The sequence below is a fragment of the Thrips palmi genome, unplaced genomic scaffold (assembly GCF_012932325.1).
Source record: "Thrips palmi isolate BJ-2018 unplaced genomic scaffold, TpBJ-2018v1 HiC_scaffold_19, whole genome shotgun sequence".
Classification (NCBI taxonomy): Eukaryota; Metazoa; Arthropoda; class Insecta; order Thysanoptera; family Thripidae; genus Thrips; species Thrips palmi.
This window is the reverse complement of record NW_023144628.1, coordinates 4,750,459-4,767,664: the sequence shown is the minus strand read 5'-3', so window position 1 is coordinate 4,767,664 and position 17,206 is coordinate 4,750,459. Positions and strand designations below refer to the sequence as shown.

General features: G+C 37.5%; 1 protein-coding gene across 2 annotated transcripts; it reads left to right on the top strand.

Moving 5' to 3' along the window:
- The first annotated feature begins 601 nt into the window (after positions 1–601).
- LOC117646624 (dynein heavy chain 3, axonemal) lies at positions 602–17,160 on the top strand. Of its 2 annotated transcripts, XM_034387691.1 has the most exons (47): positions 602–726; positions 1,308–1,390; positions 1,467–1,736; positions 1,828–1,956; positions 2,045–2,240; positions 2,353–2,560; positions 2,644–2,858; positions 2,946–3,136; positions 3,205–3,389; positions 3,492–3,636; positions 3,718–3,856; positions 3,940–4,084; positions 4,172–4,383; positions 4,467–4,666; positions 4,749–4,926; positions 5,005–5,267; positions 5,341–5,542; positions 5,624–5,827; positions 5,928–6,042; positions 6,118–6,485; positions 6,587–6,780; positions 6,870–6,998; positions 7,097–7,298; positions 7,402–7,632; positions 7,706–7,853; positions 7,931–8,091; positions 8,180–11,570; positions 11,687–11,826; positions 11,917–12,118; positions 12,196–12,354; positions 12,463–12,611; positions 12,699–12,935; positions 13,025–13,216; positions 13,289–13,450; positions 13,538–13,674; positions 13,764–13,938; positions 14,027–14,233; positions 14,307–14,514; positions 14,605–14,855; positions 14,942–15,099; positions 15,186–15,345; positions 15,428–15,616; positions 15,695–15,903; positions 15,981–16,191; positions 16,322–16,360; positions 16,605–16,718; positions 16,805–17,160. In XM_034387691.1, exons 2-47 carry the CDS (start codon positions 1,323–1,325, stop codon positions 16,985–16,987), a joined length of 11,571 nt encoding a protein of 3,856 aa, XP_034243582.1. In that variant the 5' UTR covers positions 602–726; positions 1,308–1,322; the 3' UTR covers positions 16,988–17,160. The 2 variants fall into 2 exon arrangements, with proteins under 2 accessions (XP_034243582.1, XP_034243583.1); XM_034387692.1 differs by lacking the exon at positions 16,322–16,360 and having other exon boundaries at positions 16,805–16,987.
- Positions 17,161–17,206: the final 46 nt, after the last annotated feature.

The following is a 17,206-nucleotide window of genomic DNA, read 5'->3' as shown; positions in this document are numbered from 1 at the left end:
GATGGAGAGACGTCGAACCTCCTCCAGTCAAAGTGTCATATTCCAGCAGAAGAATGACGGGAAAATTCCAAAAATACCAGTGGAGCCTTTACTGGCATTCCAAGCCACTGAAAAATCTTCTAAACTTTTCAATGACATCCTGGAAGCTGCCAAATACCCCCCTCTCATGCAACCACAATCATGGACCAGAGCAGTCCCATTCAAGGTGGTCTGAACTTCTTTCATTTGTGAAATAACTTTGGAATCGTGCAAAATTTTGATCTGAAAACTTTCCTTGTTTAGGATGCTGTCCAATACTGCAAACCATCCGAATCTATTGGCAGCTGCTTTACCCAGTCAGCTGCACCTCTCCGCATTCGTGCTTTATCTGCCCCAAGAAAGAGGAGTCCTCAGAAAGGACTAGATTTTTGTTACAGTGAAACTGGATTTCTGCAACAGCCTCCTCCCAAAATAGCAAAACTAGGGGATAAGAAAGTTTTACATGCCACTGACATCATCAAGCCACAAACTGTTTCCTTGATTGTACGTGAAGAACTTCAAAGATATTAGATCTTCTTTCTGTATATCTTTATAAAGCCGTTGTCCTTTCTCCCCAAATCAGGAACTGTGCAATGGGGAATTTATGAATCGCCGTGAGCTGGAGCTGGCTGAAAGAAATGCCAAGATTCAACAAGCCTGGGTGGAACGGTCTCATAGAATTGCTTATGAACATGAGGAGAGAAACAGGTAAACAAAGTCTGAGGGTGATACTGACTTGTCATAAAATTGTGTGAAAACTCCTTTACAAATTGATTTTGGTCAGGCTTATAGAGTCCATGGCAGCCCCACAGCCAGTCCATCCTGATCTGCAGTTGAGTTTGCTTCATCATATTCAAGATGAAAATGCAGCTTACATTGTTGAACCTGAGGATGCGGAGAGAATTGCCTACTATTTAGAGAAGGCAAGCTAGAGCTTAAAAATCCCACATAAACAGCATGAGGTCTGATTGATGTAGCCTCTCACTCAAGTTACATGAGAAAGGACTCAGTAGATATCAATTGTGTCCATTGTAGTTTGAATCACATGCACACGATATTTTCCTCAATGTATCACAAATTCCTCAACTTACTCTCACTTATCAACCAGATACATTTGCCACTTTCCCGGTAGACCAACTAAACGCCCCAAATGAAGCATAGTTTTTATTTCTAAAAGCCTTATGGGTGTAATGAGTGCACATTTATCTCACTTGTTCTCACATACAATAATTCCAATGCCGATAAATAGTTTATAAAAATAATTAAAGTTCACCTCATTGTACTTTTAGGGAATTCCAGATCACATGCTTGAGCCATATCCTCAACATTTGATGGATAGTGTCCACAAGAAGCTTTCTGAGCAAAAATTCATGTATGTTATCATCTTTTTAAAAATAATTTTCCTTTTTTGTGTTACCAGTTTAAAAACATGCCTTGTATATTCTCAGTGTCCCTGGATCTTTAACTGAGCTTGAAGAAGAAGTTCGTCTCGATTACATGACAACTTTAAAATTTGTCATATTTGATTATATCATGCTTGATCCAGCTGAAAGAGAACGTTTGAACATCAAGACATATCCAAAAGCCTTTATACGAGTGTGCATTCGAGCTCCTGTTCCGTGGCACCAGGTGGTGATAATCAACAAACAAATGATTGAACATCATCTTTTCATTGTCAATCCAGTGGTAGTTGCATTAAGAAACCTCTGGTTAGACGAGTAAGAATTTTTAAATCAGTTGCATGACTGTGGTGTGCTCTCTTACTTCTTTCTGTTCACATAGTTACTTTCTTATTTTCTTTTTTTAAAGATACAATGAGATGCTCATTGTTCCTGTACATTTGTTAGAAGAGACCAATCCATTTCCATTAGAACTAACTGAATTGGAGAAAGAGGTTGACAACTTGTGCAGTGCATCTTACAGCCGCTTACGAAATGAGTTAGTTGTTCTTTTTTTGCTTAATATTTTTAATTTTTTTATGACCACTAAATAACAAGTATTCCTTTCTTCATTTTAATTTTTCTAGGTGGCTTCCAAAGTGTGCTGACAAATTCTTGGAGATGAAGACGGCATGGCGATCTCTTGTTCCTGACAAAAATCGAGATTCTCTTAAGTTAATAGAGTCATTCTTCTATTGTGCTCGTATCTTGATGTCTATGCAGCTTCGGAGTTTGGTCATGCGCTCTCTACATCATATGCTCTCTTTATTTGTGCGCTTTAAAGTAAGTAGATGTGTATTCATAAAGCTCAGTGGTGAGTGGCGTATGTACAGAGGATTTGTAAACATGTTAAAGCAGTTTCTCACCTAATGCTTTTTTTTTTCTTCCAATTTAGGGTGGCAATAATTTTGGAAATGTGTACAGGGATTATGCTTGCATTAATATTCCTTTGGTGACAGTGACAGTAAAGGCATCCCCACCAAGTACAGACCTTACTTTTTACCCAATTCTAGATGATATTAGAAAATTTGTGCACAGCTGTTTCAGCAAAATATTAGAAGTCAACTCTGATATTCCATGTGTAGAATGTCTTCTTTTTACTGGTAGGTTAAAAATAACACCATTTCGTTCCATTCAATGGAGATGTACAACACTAATGTATGCTAATGTGATTGAACATGTTAAGACATGCAGGATTCAGGTTTAACATTATACCCAGTAGTCGAGTCAGAAAAGGAAGTTATTGCCATCATTCAAGAGGCCTTAACCAGCTTTGACACAAATCTTGTTGGTCCAAATGCATTTCTTAAAGAGTATGAGCCATACTTTTACATTCTTGATGGAACTGCTGAAAGAGATGTCAAAGGGTTGTTTGATGTAGAGCCTCTACCTTTTCTCAAGGTACTAAAACTCATCATTACTCAGTGATTTTTCTCATCTTTCTACATGATTTTTTAAAATTTGTTTTTATTTATCTACTTATTACAGGACTTTGCAATAGAAATAGAAAAACTTGAAGAAAAAATTTTGGAGGTTGACTTTTTGCGTCGAACGATACCCTTGAACTTTATTAGTCTTAATTGTGCTGAAGTTAATGATACAATGGTCAACATATTAAGTGATCTGAAAAACTACATAACAAATTTCTTTGTCACTAAAATTCGCACTGAAAATAAACTGTGAGTATGTTGATGAAGTTTACTTAGTTGAAACTGAAGGTCCTTATTGTTCCATGTACTGGTTACAGAATCTGTCGTACATTTGAGGACATATGCAATAGAGTGAGTGAGCTTCCTGAGAAAACTGCTGAATTAGTTGAACTAACTCACTTTATGATTCAAAGTAGAGACGTAACGGTATTTGACTTGAATGTTCAAATTTTGAATATAGCAGAGAATCTTCTATTCATCATTGATCGTACAATCTTACCTAGTCAGTATTGTACCCTATAATATTTCCTGCTTTGGTTTTTATGTTCAAAATATTTACAAATGATATAAGTGGCTACCTTGTAAACATGATAGTTCTTCCCAGGTGAAGACATCCAACTGAATTCAAGAGTATTTAACTGGCCCCGTGAAATAGATGTCTCTTTGGAACTTGCTAACACCCGCCTTTCACATCGGAGAGACATTGTTGAAAATGCTCTACGAAATCGCCTGGATGAACTAAATGTCTCGTGAGTGCATTAGTTCCTTCTACCTTCCCAGATAGTACATTTCATTTTGATTTTGTTGTATACTGAGAAATTTTTATGCAGAATTGCAAAGCATGGGAAAGAATTGGACTTATTTCGACGCAAAGATCCTCCTCTTCTTACCATGGAGGAGATGGAAGAAAGTGCAGCTTCTATCAATGACATCCAAGAAAAATTATTTGAGGACAAAGTCATTGCCAATGTAATTTTTTCTATTTCATTGTGTATTTAAACTTCTTGCAACTGCTTAATCTTTTTAATGTAAAATAATTTTTTTAACTTCAGGAAATTAATGAAGAAGAAGGCTTGTTAGAGTTTGAGCTCACACCATTCAGCAATCTTAATAACATGTTGGTGGTAGTTGAGCCTTTCCATCGCCTGTGGCATACTGTTCTGAACTTTCACAAACAGTATGATAAATGGTATTATGGTAATCATAAAATGAAAATAATAAAGGTAACACTTGTGAAAATTTATTTAATTTTTGTCTATCATATCTCAATCCGATTTTCCCCAGGCCCATTCTTGCATTTGGATGCCGAACAAATTGCGGAAGAAGTGGAAGCAACATGGCGTACATTGTACAAACTGGCAAAGACTCTTCAAGATACTCCTGGTGCTAAAAGAATAGCTGAGATGGTGCGTGCGAAGGTTGAAAAATTCCGACAATATGTTCCTGTTCTCACCACAATCTGTAATCCTGGTATTCAAGAAAGGCATTGGGAAAAGGCAAGCAAAGAAATGATTTTTAAAATTTTTTATTCCTGTAAAATAAATGATTTTTTTTAAAAAATCAAACGTATTTTCTGCAGCTTAGTGAAGTTGTAGGAGTGCCTCTTAAGCCTGATGAGAATACGTCTTTGGAAGATATGATTGAAGTGGGTTTGCCTCAACATTTGCAAGCTTTAGAGGAGATAGGCATAGCTGCTACCAAAGAATATGCTCTTGAGAAGAACCTTAAAAAGATGAAAGATGAGTGGCAGGATATGGAATTTGAACTTAATTTGTACAGGTAAGAAAAGAGCAGGTGAAATCAATGCTAGTCATGGTTTACAAGAGAAACTGCTCTTCATTGGAAATTGGACGTGTTGCAGAGATTCTGGAGTGTCTATATTGTCAGCTGTTGATGACATACAGATGTTACTTGACGACCATATCTTGAAGGCTCAGACAATGCGGGGCTCACCCTATGTGAAGGCTTTTGAAGCCGACATGGTTGCTTGGGAGGAGAAATTGATAAGCATGCAAGATATTCTTGATGCTTGGCTTACGGTAACAAGTTTGTTTCCTTGCCTTGGTCTTTCTTGCTGTTTACTTCATTTTTCTGATTATATTGTACTTATATTCTAGTGCCAAGCAACATGGCTCTATCTTGAACCAATCTTTAGTTCGGAAGACATAATGAGGCAAATGCCTCAAGAGGCAGCTAACTTTAGAAAAGTAGATAAGGCATGGCGGGCAATAATGACAAACACTGTTGCCGATCGACATGTACTCATAGCCACAGACTATCCTAATATGTTGGACCTGCTGAGAGAAAATAATGTTTTGCTTGAAGAAATTCAAAAAGGGTTGAATGATTACCTTGAAAAGAAAAGACTCTTCTTTCCAAGGCATGTATATCTCTATATAATGCATGTTCATTTTTTTTAAAACTCGAATTAATTGTTGTTGATTTGGTTTCAGGTTCTTTTTCCTTTCTAATGATGAGCTGTTGGAAATACTTTCCGAAACAAAGGACCCTGAGAGAGTTCAACCGCATCTCAAAAAGTGTTTTGAAGGCATCAATAGATTGGAGTTCAACTCAGATTGTGAAATTCTTGGCATGATCTCTGCAGAGTCAGAAAATGTTCCTCTTATCAATAGAATACAACCACATGATGCCAAGGTAAAAATGTCAAAATTAGGTGTTAATATCCAATTGCTGTAAAAAAAAATATCCAATTGCCAATTTTCAACTTTTATACAGGGAATGGTAGAAAAATGGCTTGTACAAGTTGAGGAACTGATGGTGAAATCAATGCGAGCAATTGCTTTAGATGCTGTAGCAGCGTACTTTAATACTGCAAGATCGTTGTGGGTACTTAACTGGCCTGGAATGATTGTTCTGTGTGGGAGTTGCATTCACTGGACTGCAGAAGTATCTGAAGCTATCTCTGCTGGAACCTTGAAGGTATTAGCGCGATTCATATTTTGCTCTTCCTTTCTTTATTACTATATGCTAGGGAAAATGATTAATAATTCTCACAAATGCTGTTAATTTGCTTTTCCAGACTTACTTGGAAAAAAGCAACCAACAAATTGATGAAATGGTGGAACTTGTCAGAGGCAAATTATCAAAAGGATCCAGAATTACTGTGGAGGCTCTTATTGTCATTGATGTTCATGGTAAGATTATTAGGGTTTTCTAGAATCTTTTCACTTATGCTGAAGACTCTATATTACATGTTCCCTCCCTTTCAGCTCGAGATGTTGTAAGAATGTTAGAAGATCGACATGTCTCTTCTTTATTGGATTTCAATTGGACCAGCCAGTTGCGATACAACATGAAGGATAGCAATGTCTATGTTTCTATGATCACTACTGAACTAGCCTATGGATATGAGTATCTGGGAAACACAGGCCGTTTGGTTATAACGCCTCTCACAGATCGTTGTTATAGGACTTTGATGGGGGCTCTGCGTTTGAATTTGGGTGGAGCACCTGAGGGTCCAGCTGGTACCGGAAAGACAGAGACCTCAAAAGATCTAGCCAAAGCTGTAGCCAAGCAGTGTGTTGTTTTTAATTGTTCTGATTCTCTTGATTATAAAGCTATGGGCAAATTTTTCAAGGTAATTGAATTATTTTGAATTTTATAAACTATTTTGAATTATTGTAATATAGCCTTTCAGTATATCTGAAGAGCACTTGAAAATGTTGCCATGGCCTGCAGGGTTTGGCATGTTCTGGAGCTTGGGCATGCTTTGATGAGTTTAACCGAATTGAAGTTGAAGTTCTGTCAGTCATTGCACAGCAAGTGCTTTGTATTCAAATGGCAATTATCAACAAACTGGAAAAGTTTGTGTTTGAGGGTGTGGAGTTGAAGTTGAACCCAACCTGTACGATTTTCATCACCATGAATCCAGGGTAAAATCTAAATGAATGCAATGCTGATTGTATTGGTCATAGATCAGACAGATTTCAAACAGATTTTGTCCTTCTGGTTGTCCTTTTAGATATGCAGGCAGGCAAGAATTGCCTGATAATTTGAAGGTACTCTTCCGCACTGTAGCTATGATGGTTCCCGACTATGCCATGATTGGAGAGATCTCTTTGTATTCTATGGGATTTGTGAATGCAAGAAGGTAAGCTGGTTATTAAAATACCTTTTTTGAGCCAAAGTTTCTTAAGCAACACACTAATTTCTTTTCTCTCCTTTCTCCATGTCTTTTTGTGTCAACAGTTTGTCTGAAAAAATTGTTGATACTTATAAGCTGTGCTCAGAACAGCTTTCATCTCAAAGCCACTATGACTATGGCATGCGTGCTGTCAAAACTGTTTTAACTGCTGCAGGAAACTTGAAACTTAAATACCCAGTTGATGATGAATATACTTTGGTTTTGCGAGCTATCAATGATGTCAATTTACCCAAGTTTCTTTCAGAGGTCAGTTTTGCCAAAAATATCAATTAAAAAAAATATATATTACAAAATAAATTAAGAATGAAGTTAGATGTATCTTGTATTCGTTTTTTTTTTCTTTTTTCAGGATGTTCCTTTGTTCTTTGGCATCATCTCAGATCTATTTCCTGGCATCAAATTACCAAAACCAGATCGTGACGAACTTATGCAGAAATTAAAAAAGAATTTGGAGACAAAAAATTTGCAGGCCACCGATTGGTATGTGGACAAAGTCATTCAGTTGTATGAGATGATTTTGGTTCGCCATGGCCTCATGCTTGTTGGTGAACCCATGGGAGGAAAAACATGTGCCTACAAGGTGGGAATAAGAGCTCATAAATATTAGACACTATTTGATAATTACTGTTTTAAATTTGTCTTTCCGTTTTCAGAACCTTGCAGACTCATTAGGTGACCTCCACAGCGACTCTAAACAGTCAGATGAATTCAAAGTTACATATAGAATAATTAATCCAAAAGCCATTACAATGGGACAGTTATATGGGCAGTTTGATCCAGTTTCCCATGAATGGTCTGATGGTATGAGTTCTGTTTGAAATGAGGTAATTCATAAAAACAATTGTGTTCAATATCTAACTAAATAATAAACCTTTCAGGTGTTTTAGCAAAAACATTCAGAGAATTTTCTAGCAGCCTGTCTTCAGACCGAAAATGGATTTTATTTGATGGCCCTGTAGATGCAGTATGGATAGAAAATATGAATACAGTTCTTGATGATAACAAGAAACTGTGCCTCATGTCTGGAGAAATAATTCAAGTAATTATTCTCGACATAAACCTTCTTGATTTTTGCTTTCCACTTAATTTTCTTAAAGAGTTTTTAATTTTTTTTTTGTTTTGTTCAGATGACCAACAAAATGAACATGATTTTTGAGCCTGCAGATTTGGAACAAGCATCTCCTGCCACTGTCTCAAGATGTGGTATGATATATATGGAGCCTTCTCAGCTTGGCTGGCAGCCCCTTTGCAAGTCTTTCCACTGTTCCCTTAGCTCACGAATTCTTGACGAGCAATTTGAACTAATAGAAGAGCTGACAGCCTGGATCATCCCTCCAACCATTCACTTTGTGCAAACCTCTTGCCGCCAGTTTGTGTGGTCCTCCGAATTGCACATGTTCCAGTCATATGCTCGCTTGCTATCTTGTCATTTGGAAGGAGAAACACAAGTCAGCACTGTTTGGCTTCAGTGTGTATTCCTATTCTGTGTGATTTGGGGCTTTGCTTCAACTGTGACCGGTGATACAAGGAAAAAGTTTGACACATTCTTTCGTCATTTACTGGATGGAAGAAATGATGAACACCCAAGACCTAAAACATTCAAGTTGAGCAAATCTCAGTTATTTCCTGATAGAGGGACAGTCTTTGAATGGGTCTTTGATAAGAAAAATAACGGTTCCTGGATCACCTGGCTTGACACTACCGAAAAGGTAACATTTCCTCCTTCAGCAAAAATCGGTGACCTTATTATACCAACCACAGAGTCTGCCTGTCAAAGATACTTCTTGAAGACTTGCCTCACAAATGGAGTTCCTATTCTGTTTGTTGGACCTACTGGAACGGGGAAGTCAGCCATTGTGCTCAACCATCTCAATGCCTTACCCAAAGAGAAGATTCTCCCCAATGTTGTTAACTTTTCTGCAAGAACCTCTGCAAACATGACACAGGAAATAGTCATGTCAAAGCTTGACAGGAGAAGAAAAGGAGTTTATGGTCCTCCCATGGGAAAGCAATATGTTTTATTTGTTGATGATGTAAGCCTGCCCATGAAGGACACTTATGGTGCACAGCCTCCCATAGAACTGCTAAGACAGTGGATTGATCATCGACACTGGTATAGTTTGAAAGATACCACACGTATTGATCTGGTTGATATTTTATTTGTGGGAGCTATGGGTCCACCTGGAGGAAGCTCAAATCAGGTCACTTCTCGCTTTTTGAGACACAATCAAATTATAGCCATTGACTCATTTGAGAATGACACTCTCACAAAGATGTTCTACTCCATTTTAGAATGGCACTTTGCTAAGGGTTTCAGCCAAGATGTGGCGAGGTATGGAAAGCAGATAGTTGAAGCCACAATGGACATCTATCATGAATCAATGACCCATTTCCTTCCCACCCCAGCAAAGTCTCATTATACTTTCAATCTTCGTGATTTTGCCCGGGTTATAAAGGGAATTGTCCTGGTTCCCTCTTCCCATCTTGGTGATATAGACAAGCTTTTCAGACTGTGGACTCATGAAACATACCGTGTATTTTATGATCGCCTCATTGATGATGCTGATAGGAAGACATTTTTTGAAATGTTACGATCAACATGCAAAACTCATCTGAGGACTCCATTGGAAAAAGTACTTCATGATATAATTCCAGATGGAGAGAATGAACTGAAAGATGAACATATAAGAGGCCTCTTCTTTGGTAACTACATGGACCCTGATGCAGATCCAAAGATTTACACCGAAGTTGAAAGTTACGACTTACTTGTCGAGAAGATGCAGTATTACTTAAATGAATACAATCTATTATCACGCACGCCCATGTCTCTTGTTCTCTTCAAATTTGCCATAGAACACATTTCTCGCATTAGCAGAGTCTTGCAACAAGATAATGGTCACTGTTTGCTTGTCGGCATTGGAGGCTCTGGGCGGCAATCAGCCACTAAACTAGCAGCGAGTATGGCAGAATACAATCTTTTCCAAATAGAGATAAACAAAAACTATGGAATGAATGAATGGCGTGAAGACATCAGAACTCTGCTTCGAAAAGCTGGTGTGGAAACTAAACCCTATGTGTTTCTATTTAATGATTCCCAAATTCAAGATGAAGCATTTATTGAAGATATTAATATGATTCTGAATTCAGGAGATGTTCCAAATTTATTTGGATCAGAGGATAAACTTGAAATTAATGAGAAAATGATGGCTGCCGCTCAAAGTTGTGGAAAAAAGATTGAGTCCACTCCATACAATTATTTCATTGAGCGTGTCAAAAATAGCCTCCATTTGGCACTGACCATGTCCCCAATCGGTGACTCATTCCGTGAACGAATAAGAATGTTTCCCTCTCTCATAAACTGTTGCACAATTGATTGGTTCACCTCATGGCCAGAGGATGCTTTAGACCGAGTAGCCACTGTCTTCCTCAAGGAAATCAATGTGGATGACAAAGTGCGCAAGCAGTGTGTTCTTTTATGTAAAAAGTTTCATTTGAGTGTCCGAGAAGCTACAAATGCTTATTTCCAAAAGACCAAGCGCCTGACTTATGTAACACCTACTTCATATCTTGAACTCTTACATATGTTCAAAAAGCTGTATGACATAAAAGTTGAACAAATCAGTAAAATGGCCAACAGATATGAAGTGGGCTTGGAAAAACTAGACTTTGCTGCTGGCCAGATAGCCTTGATGAAAGAGGAACTCACACAGTTGCAGCCACAACTGATTGACACTTCTTTGAAAACTGAGAAGTTGATGATAAAAATTGAACAGGATACTGTAGTTGTAGAAGCAAAGAAAGAAATTGTTGCTGCTGATGAGGCAGTTGCCAATGAAGCTGCTGCTGCAGCCCAGGCCATTAAGGATGACTGTGAATCAGATCTTGCTGAGGCTATTCCAGCTTTGGAGTCAGCAATCCAAGCCCTGAACACACTAAAGCCAGCAGACATCACTGTCGTCAAGTCACTCAAAACCCCACCACATGGAGTACGCCTTGTGATGGAGGCAGTCTGTGTTATGAAAGGTATAAAATCTGAAAGGAGGCCAGATCCAAGTGGGTCAGGAAGAATGATAGAAGACTACTGGGGTCCATCTCAGAAGATTTTGGGTGACTTGAAATTTCTTGACAGTTTGAAAACATATGATAAGGACAACATTCCTCCAGCTATAATGAAAAGAATAAGAGAAAGGTACATTAATGACAGAGACTTTGATCCTGGTCATATTAAAAACATATCAGCAGCTTGTGAAGGCCTGTGTCGCTGGGTTCGAGCCATGGAAGTTTATGATCGTGTAATCAAAATTGTAGAACCTAAAAAAGCTAAGCTCGCTGAAGCAGAGGCAGAACTTGCTGTTCAAATGGAAACTTTAAATGAAAAGAGAGCACAACTTCAAGAAGTGATTGACAAGCTACAAGCATTAAATGATGACTTTGCCACAATGACCCGTCGTAAGAAGGAGCTAGAAGATAACATTGAACTGTGCTCACAAAAGATTGTCAGGGCTGAGCAGCTGATAGGTATGTGTAAATAAATTATTTTATCCAGTAAAGGAAGTTTTCCTTGTTAATTTTCATTATTGCGTTTACCTGAGTTAAAAGTAAATTGATGAAGGAGAATTTTGTGCCTGTTACAGGTGGCCTGGGAGGAGAGAAAGCCAGGTGGAGTGACACAGCTAAAATGCTACATGGCCTTCTAGGCAATATAGTAGGTGATGTGCTTCTCTCATCAGGATTTATTGCATACCTAGGTGCATTCACTGTTGACTTCCGAAATGTAAGAAGTATTTATTTAATACCATATTCATGAAACACTTTGATATTTTTTTTGAAAATAGACTTGAGCCTTAATATTGCTTTACTACAGGCTTTGAAGAAGTCTTGGAATCAATCATGCAAACAGTTAGGAATACCATGCTCTGAAGAATTTTCGTTGATTGATGTTCTTGGAGATCCAGTCTCTATCAGGGAGTGGAATATAGCTGGATTACCTGTTGACAGTTTCTCTGTTGAGAACGGAATAATTGTCACTCAGGCTAGAAGGTGGCCTTTGATGATAGACCCTCAAGGTGAAAAACAAAGCTTTTTTTTTTAATCTCTTTAAGTTAATTTTTTTTTCAAATTTGTTCATGCTTTGTCTCTGTAGGTCAAGCAAATAAATGGATAAAACACATGGAAAAGGCTAACAATTTGCATGTTATAAAGCAATCAGATCCCAGTTTCTTGCGGATTATTGAGTCTGCCATTCAAATGGGCCACCCAGTCATGTTAGAAAATATCTTGGAAGATATTGATGCGGCTTTAGGTATTTTACATACTTACATTTAGAAAAAAGAAAAATAAGAATAAAGTAAAGTATATGCACCTAGTTTATGGATAGCTTCAGATATAATGTCTTGGTATTCCCTTGCAGAACCGGTACTATTGCAGTCTATCTTCAAGCAAGGTGGAATTGAATATTTGAATTTCAGCGACAACATGCTTGAATATAACCGAGATTTTCGTCTTTACATCACAACCCGCCTTCGCAACCCACACTACCTTCCTGAAATTGCTGTTAAGGTAAAAAATAACCGTATAATGTTTCAACAGGGAAATTGCTAATTAACTTTATTGTCATTCTCTCATATACATTTTTTTCTTTTACAGGTCACTCTTCTTAATTTCATGTTAACACCTCAAGGCTTGCAAGATCAGCTTCTTGCAATTGTCGTAGCCAAAGAGTGCCCAGAGATGGAAGAACGCAAGAATAATCTGATAGTTGAAAGTGCTGATAATAAAAGACAGCTAAAGGAGATTGAAGATCAAATTCTTATGGTGTTGTCATCATCAGAAGGGAATATCCTGGAAGATGAATCAGCAATTCAAATTTTAACATCTTCAAAGGCAAGTTATAAGTAAATGGGAAAATGTAGTGGATTTGTATCAATCATGCTTTTAAAACAATGTTGCTCACCTAACATTTCTATTTTCAGATACTATCAGAATCTATTCAGGCCAAACAAGAAGTTGCAGCAGTGACAGAGAAAGAAATTGACCAAACCCGAAATATGTACATTCCTGTCTCAGCACACTCTGCAGTTCTTTTCTTTTGTATATCTGAACTAGCAAATATTGATCCAATGTATCAATACTCCCTCATTTGGTTTATAAACCTATATTTGCAGGTACCTGTCTTTATGTTTGCAGATGTACATTGATTCTCAAACCATTTTCATGACACAGGCTTTTGTTTTCAGTCTATTAACAACAGCGAAAAGTCAGACCAACTGGAAAAACGAATGGCAAATTTGAATGCACATTTCACTATGAGCATTTATAGAAATGTTTGTCGATCTCTTTTTGAAAGAGACAAACTTATATTCTCTCTTGTACTGTGTGTAGGAGTGTTGCGATCCAAGGTGAGATTGTCAAGATCGCAGAGCCAACCCAAGGATTTGTTACCTTTGCATACTGGTTTACAACATTTTGTTCATTGTTGTTTACAGCGGAGAATTCAAGAAGATTTGTGGACCTTCCTTCTAACTGGAGGTGTTGCCCTGGACAACCCTCATGAAAATCCAGATGCATCATGGCTTTCCTCCAAATCTTGGTCTGAAATAGTTCGATTATCAAATCTTCATGGGTGAGTAAATGATATCAAAACTTACGAATTTGTTAAAAAATGTCCTCTGTAAAATACAGAAATAAAATGTCCCTTCATTGTTTTTACAGACTTGATGGGCTTATGAAATCAGTCCAAAGTGACACTGCAGCATGGAAAGCCTACTATGACTCTTCATCTCCACATCTTGAGAAACCTCCAGCCCCTTACACAGATGTCAAAGGCCTGCAAAAGCTTGTAATATTAAGAGCTCTGAGGCCTGACAAACTAGTACCGGCCATACAGGTTTCTCAAAAATTTATAACTTTGTTCTTATTTATTTATTGTTTCTTCTGCCTTGATGTATGTTATTAATCTACTTAATCCGATGCAGGAATATGTGCTGAATAATATGGGTCAGTCATTCATTGAACCACCTCCTTTCAATCTCTTGGACTCCTACAATGACTCACATAGTGGGTCACCTCTGATTTTCATCCTATCACCTGGAGCAGACCCTATGCTTCAACTTCTTAAATTTGCTGAAGATCGTGGAATAGACAAGAATTCTTTAGGAACAATCTCACTTGGACAGGGCCAGGTACCCTCAACCCTCATAAACTTCTATTTTTTTAAACTGATTTAACAATGATCATATAATTGCTTTTTGTCAGGGCCCAATTGCAGCAGAGATGATCAACCTGGCAATAAAAAGTGGGCAGTGGGTTGTATTACAAAATTGTCATTTGGCTGAGAGCTGGATGCCTGAACTTGACCGTATTTGTGAGGAAGTTATTGTGCCTGAACAAATTCACAAAGATTTTCGTTGCTGGCTTACAAGTTACCCTTCCAAGGCTTTCCCAGTATCAGTTTTACAAAATGGTAAAGTGCAGTTCACATTGGAAAATACAAATAGAAGCAATTTTATGCTTACTATATATTTAAGTTACATGCTCATTCTTCTTTCTACAGGAGTCAAGATGACAAATGAAGCACCTAAAGGTCTGCGAATGAATTTAATGAGGTCCTACATGTCAGACCCAATAAATAATTTGGAGTTTTTTAATGAATGCTTGAAACAAAAAGAATGGCGATGCCTCTTGTTTGGGCTTTGCTTCTTTCATGCTGTTGTTCAAGAGCGAAGGAAATTTGGTCCTCTAGGCTGGAACATTCCTTACGAATTTAATGAATCTGACCTTAGGATATCTGTTCTTCAACTTCAGGTATGAAACAAGTTTTTAGTTTGTTCATGTTTGATTGTCAATAAGAGGTTTCATTTTAAACAGATAATCATTATTCCTTATCTCAGATGTTCCTTAATGAGTATGATTCAGTGCCATTTGATGCCTTAACTTACTTGACTGGTGAGTGTAACTATGGTGGACGTGTCACTGATGATAAAGACAGGCGCCTTTTACTGTCCTTGCTTTCCTGCTACTATAACAAGGAAATAATTGAAATCCCAAAGTAAGTTTTAATGAAATAATTGAAATCCCTTTAAAAGTTTGAACACTGGTAGTATCCGTAACAACACCTTTGATGGACTTTCCCAGGTACAAGTTTTCTCCCAGTGGGTTGTATTATGTTCCTGATCCGCCAGATATAGAAAATTGTTTAGCTTACATCAAGAAACTGCCGCTCAACCCCTTGCCGGAAGTCTTTGGTTTACATGAAAATGCAGACATCACTAAAGACAATAAGGAAACAGTGGAGGTGAGATATTGGGAAGAACCAAATCTTGTGTCACGTCAGAAATGGTATCACATAAGCTATATGACTTGAATTCTGTTCTCAGCTTCTTCGAGGTGCGCTTTTGACACAAACCCATCTGATTACTGGAGGAGCAGGAGGAGACGCAGATGCAATGGTTATCGATTTAGCAGCTGATATTCTTCAGAAAATTCCCAAGGAATTTGACATTGTCTCTATAGCCGCCAAGTATCCCATTATGTACAGCAATTCTATGAACACTGTTTTAAAGCAGGTAATGAAATTTGTAATTATTGTTCTATGCAAGGAATCTTTGTATTCATGTCTAATACCTTTTTTGTGTTATTTGTAGGAATTAGTACGCTTTAATAGGTTGATTAAAGTAGTTAAAAGCACTCTGGTTGAAGTCCAAAGAGCAGTGAAAGGCCTGGTGGTGATGAATTCTGAGCTGGAAGAGGTATACCAGAGCATGATAGTTGGCCGTGTTCCCAAGGCTTGGGGAGCTAAATCTTATCCATCCCTGAAGCCTCTTGGAGGATACATTTCAGATCTATTGGCTCGGTAAAGATTTTTTATATTTTTGTATAGTACTCCAATACTGTGTTATTCTCCATTTTTGAAAACTATTTGTTTTCCAGGCTGAAGTTTTTCCAGGATTGGATTCTATATGGCAGTCCAGTCGTCTATTGGATTTCAGGATTCTATTTCACCCAATCATTTCTGACTGGCGTCTTACAAAACTATGCACGCCGAGAAAAGATTCCTATTGATCATCTTGGTTTCCTGTTTGAAATTACACCTTATGAAAGAAAAGCTCCTGAAGATCCCTCTTATGGAGTTTACACAAAGGTATCACTTATCTTTCGCTACTCATGCTCAACCCCAAATGACATTTCCATTTATCTTTAATTTGATGATTTTGGAAATCTATTGTTTTTAACATTTTTATAAATATGAATGTGCGTATTTTTACATGCAGCGAAAATTGAAAGTGGAAGAATTTAGTGTTTTCATTGAGGTGAGAGTTGATTAAATTAAAAAAGCAACAAACAGAGTCCTACAACAGCACGGCGTTTTTCACATTTTTCTCACATTACCATTTGTTTGCTCGTATTTCTGATAGATTGATGATTGCTCCACAAAACATATCCTGCACATTTTGTAGCTTTCACATCTTGTTTACATTTTAAGTTTATTTTATCTTATCTTTGTGTTTGCTTCTGTCAAATTTTTTAATTTTTCGTGTTGAATTTTGTTTCCAGGGACTATTTTTGCAAGGTGCCAGGTGGGATAGAAGTTCGAAATTACTGAATGATCCTCTGCCAAAGGTCATGTTTGACTCTCTTCCTGTCCTCTGGCTCAAACCAGGAATCAAGGTATTTCCATTAAAGAATGTAATCCCACTCTGTTTTCTTAAAATAAGTAAACAAGTTATTAATGATTTTCTTTTTTTTTTTGCCAGGCCAAATTTAATCCACCTCCATCGTATAAATGTCCTGTCTACAAAACCAGTGAAAGACGTGGGGTTCTTTCAACAACAGGACATTCATCAAATTTTGTGATGTTTATTTTATTACCCTCTGACCGAGAAGAGAATGTATGGATTAATGGAGGTGTTGCTGCTCTGTGTGCTCTAGATGATTGACTTTCTCTCAAACCCTGTTAAATAGCTGTCTAATTTTGAAATTTTTGTACTTTGTTTGTTCACTTCTATTGTGTGTGTAATCTTTACTCATTTGGGGATGATTGTTATTTTTTGAACTAATGTTTCAAAATAAATTTTAAAAGTTTATCTTATTATTTCACTCAACCCTCTTTACCTCCTCTTCTCTTCACCAAGCCTCGGAGCCAATTTGAATTTCCC

Coding starts and splice junctions, on each gene's coding strand:
- LOC117646624 (XM_034387691.1), top strand. CDS start 1,323: ATGCTTGAGCCATATCCTCAACATTTGATGGATAGTGTCCACAAGAAG. Junction 14,856..14,941: donor TATCTGTTCTTCAACTTCAG/GTATGAAACAAG, acceptor TCCTTATCTCAG/ATGTTCCTTAATGAGTATGA. Junction 16,361..16,604: donor AATTTAGTGTTTTCATTGAG/GTGAGAGTTGAT, acceptor TTTTGTTTCCAG/GGACTATTTTTGCAAGGTGC.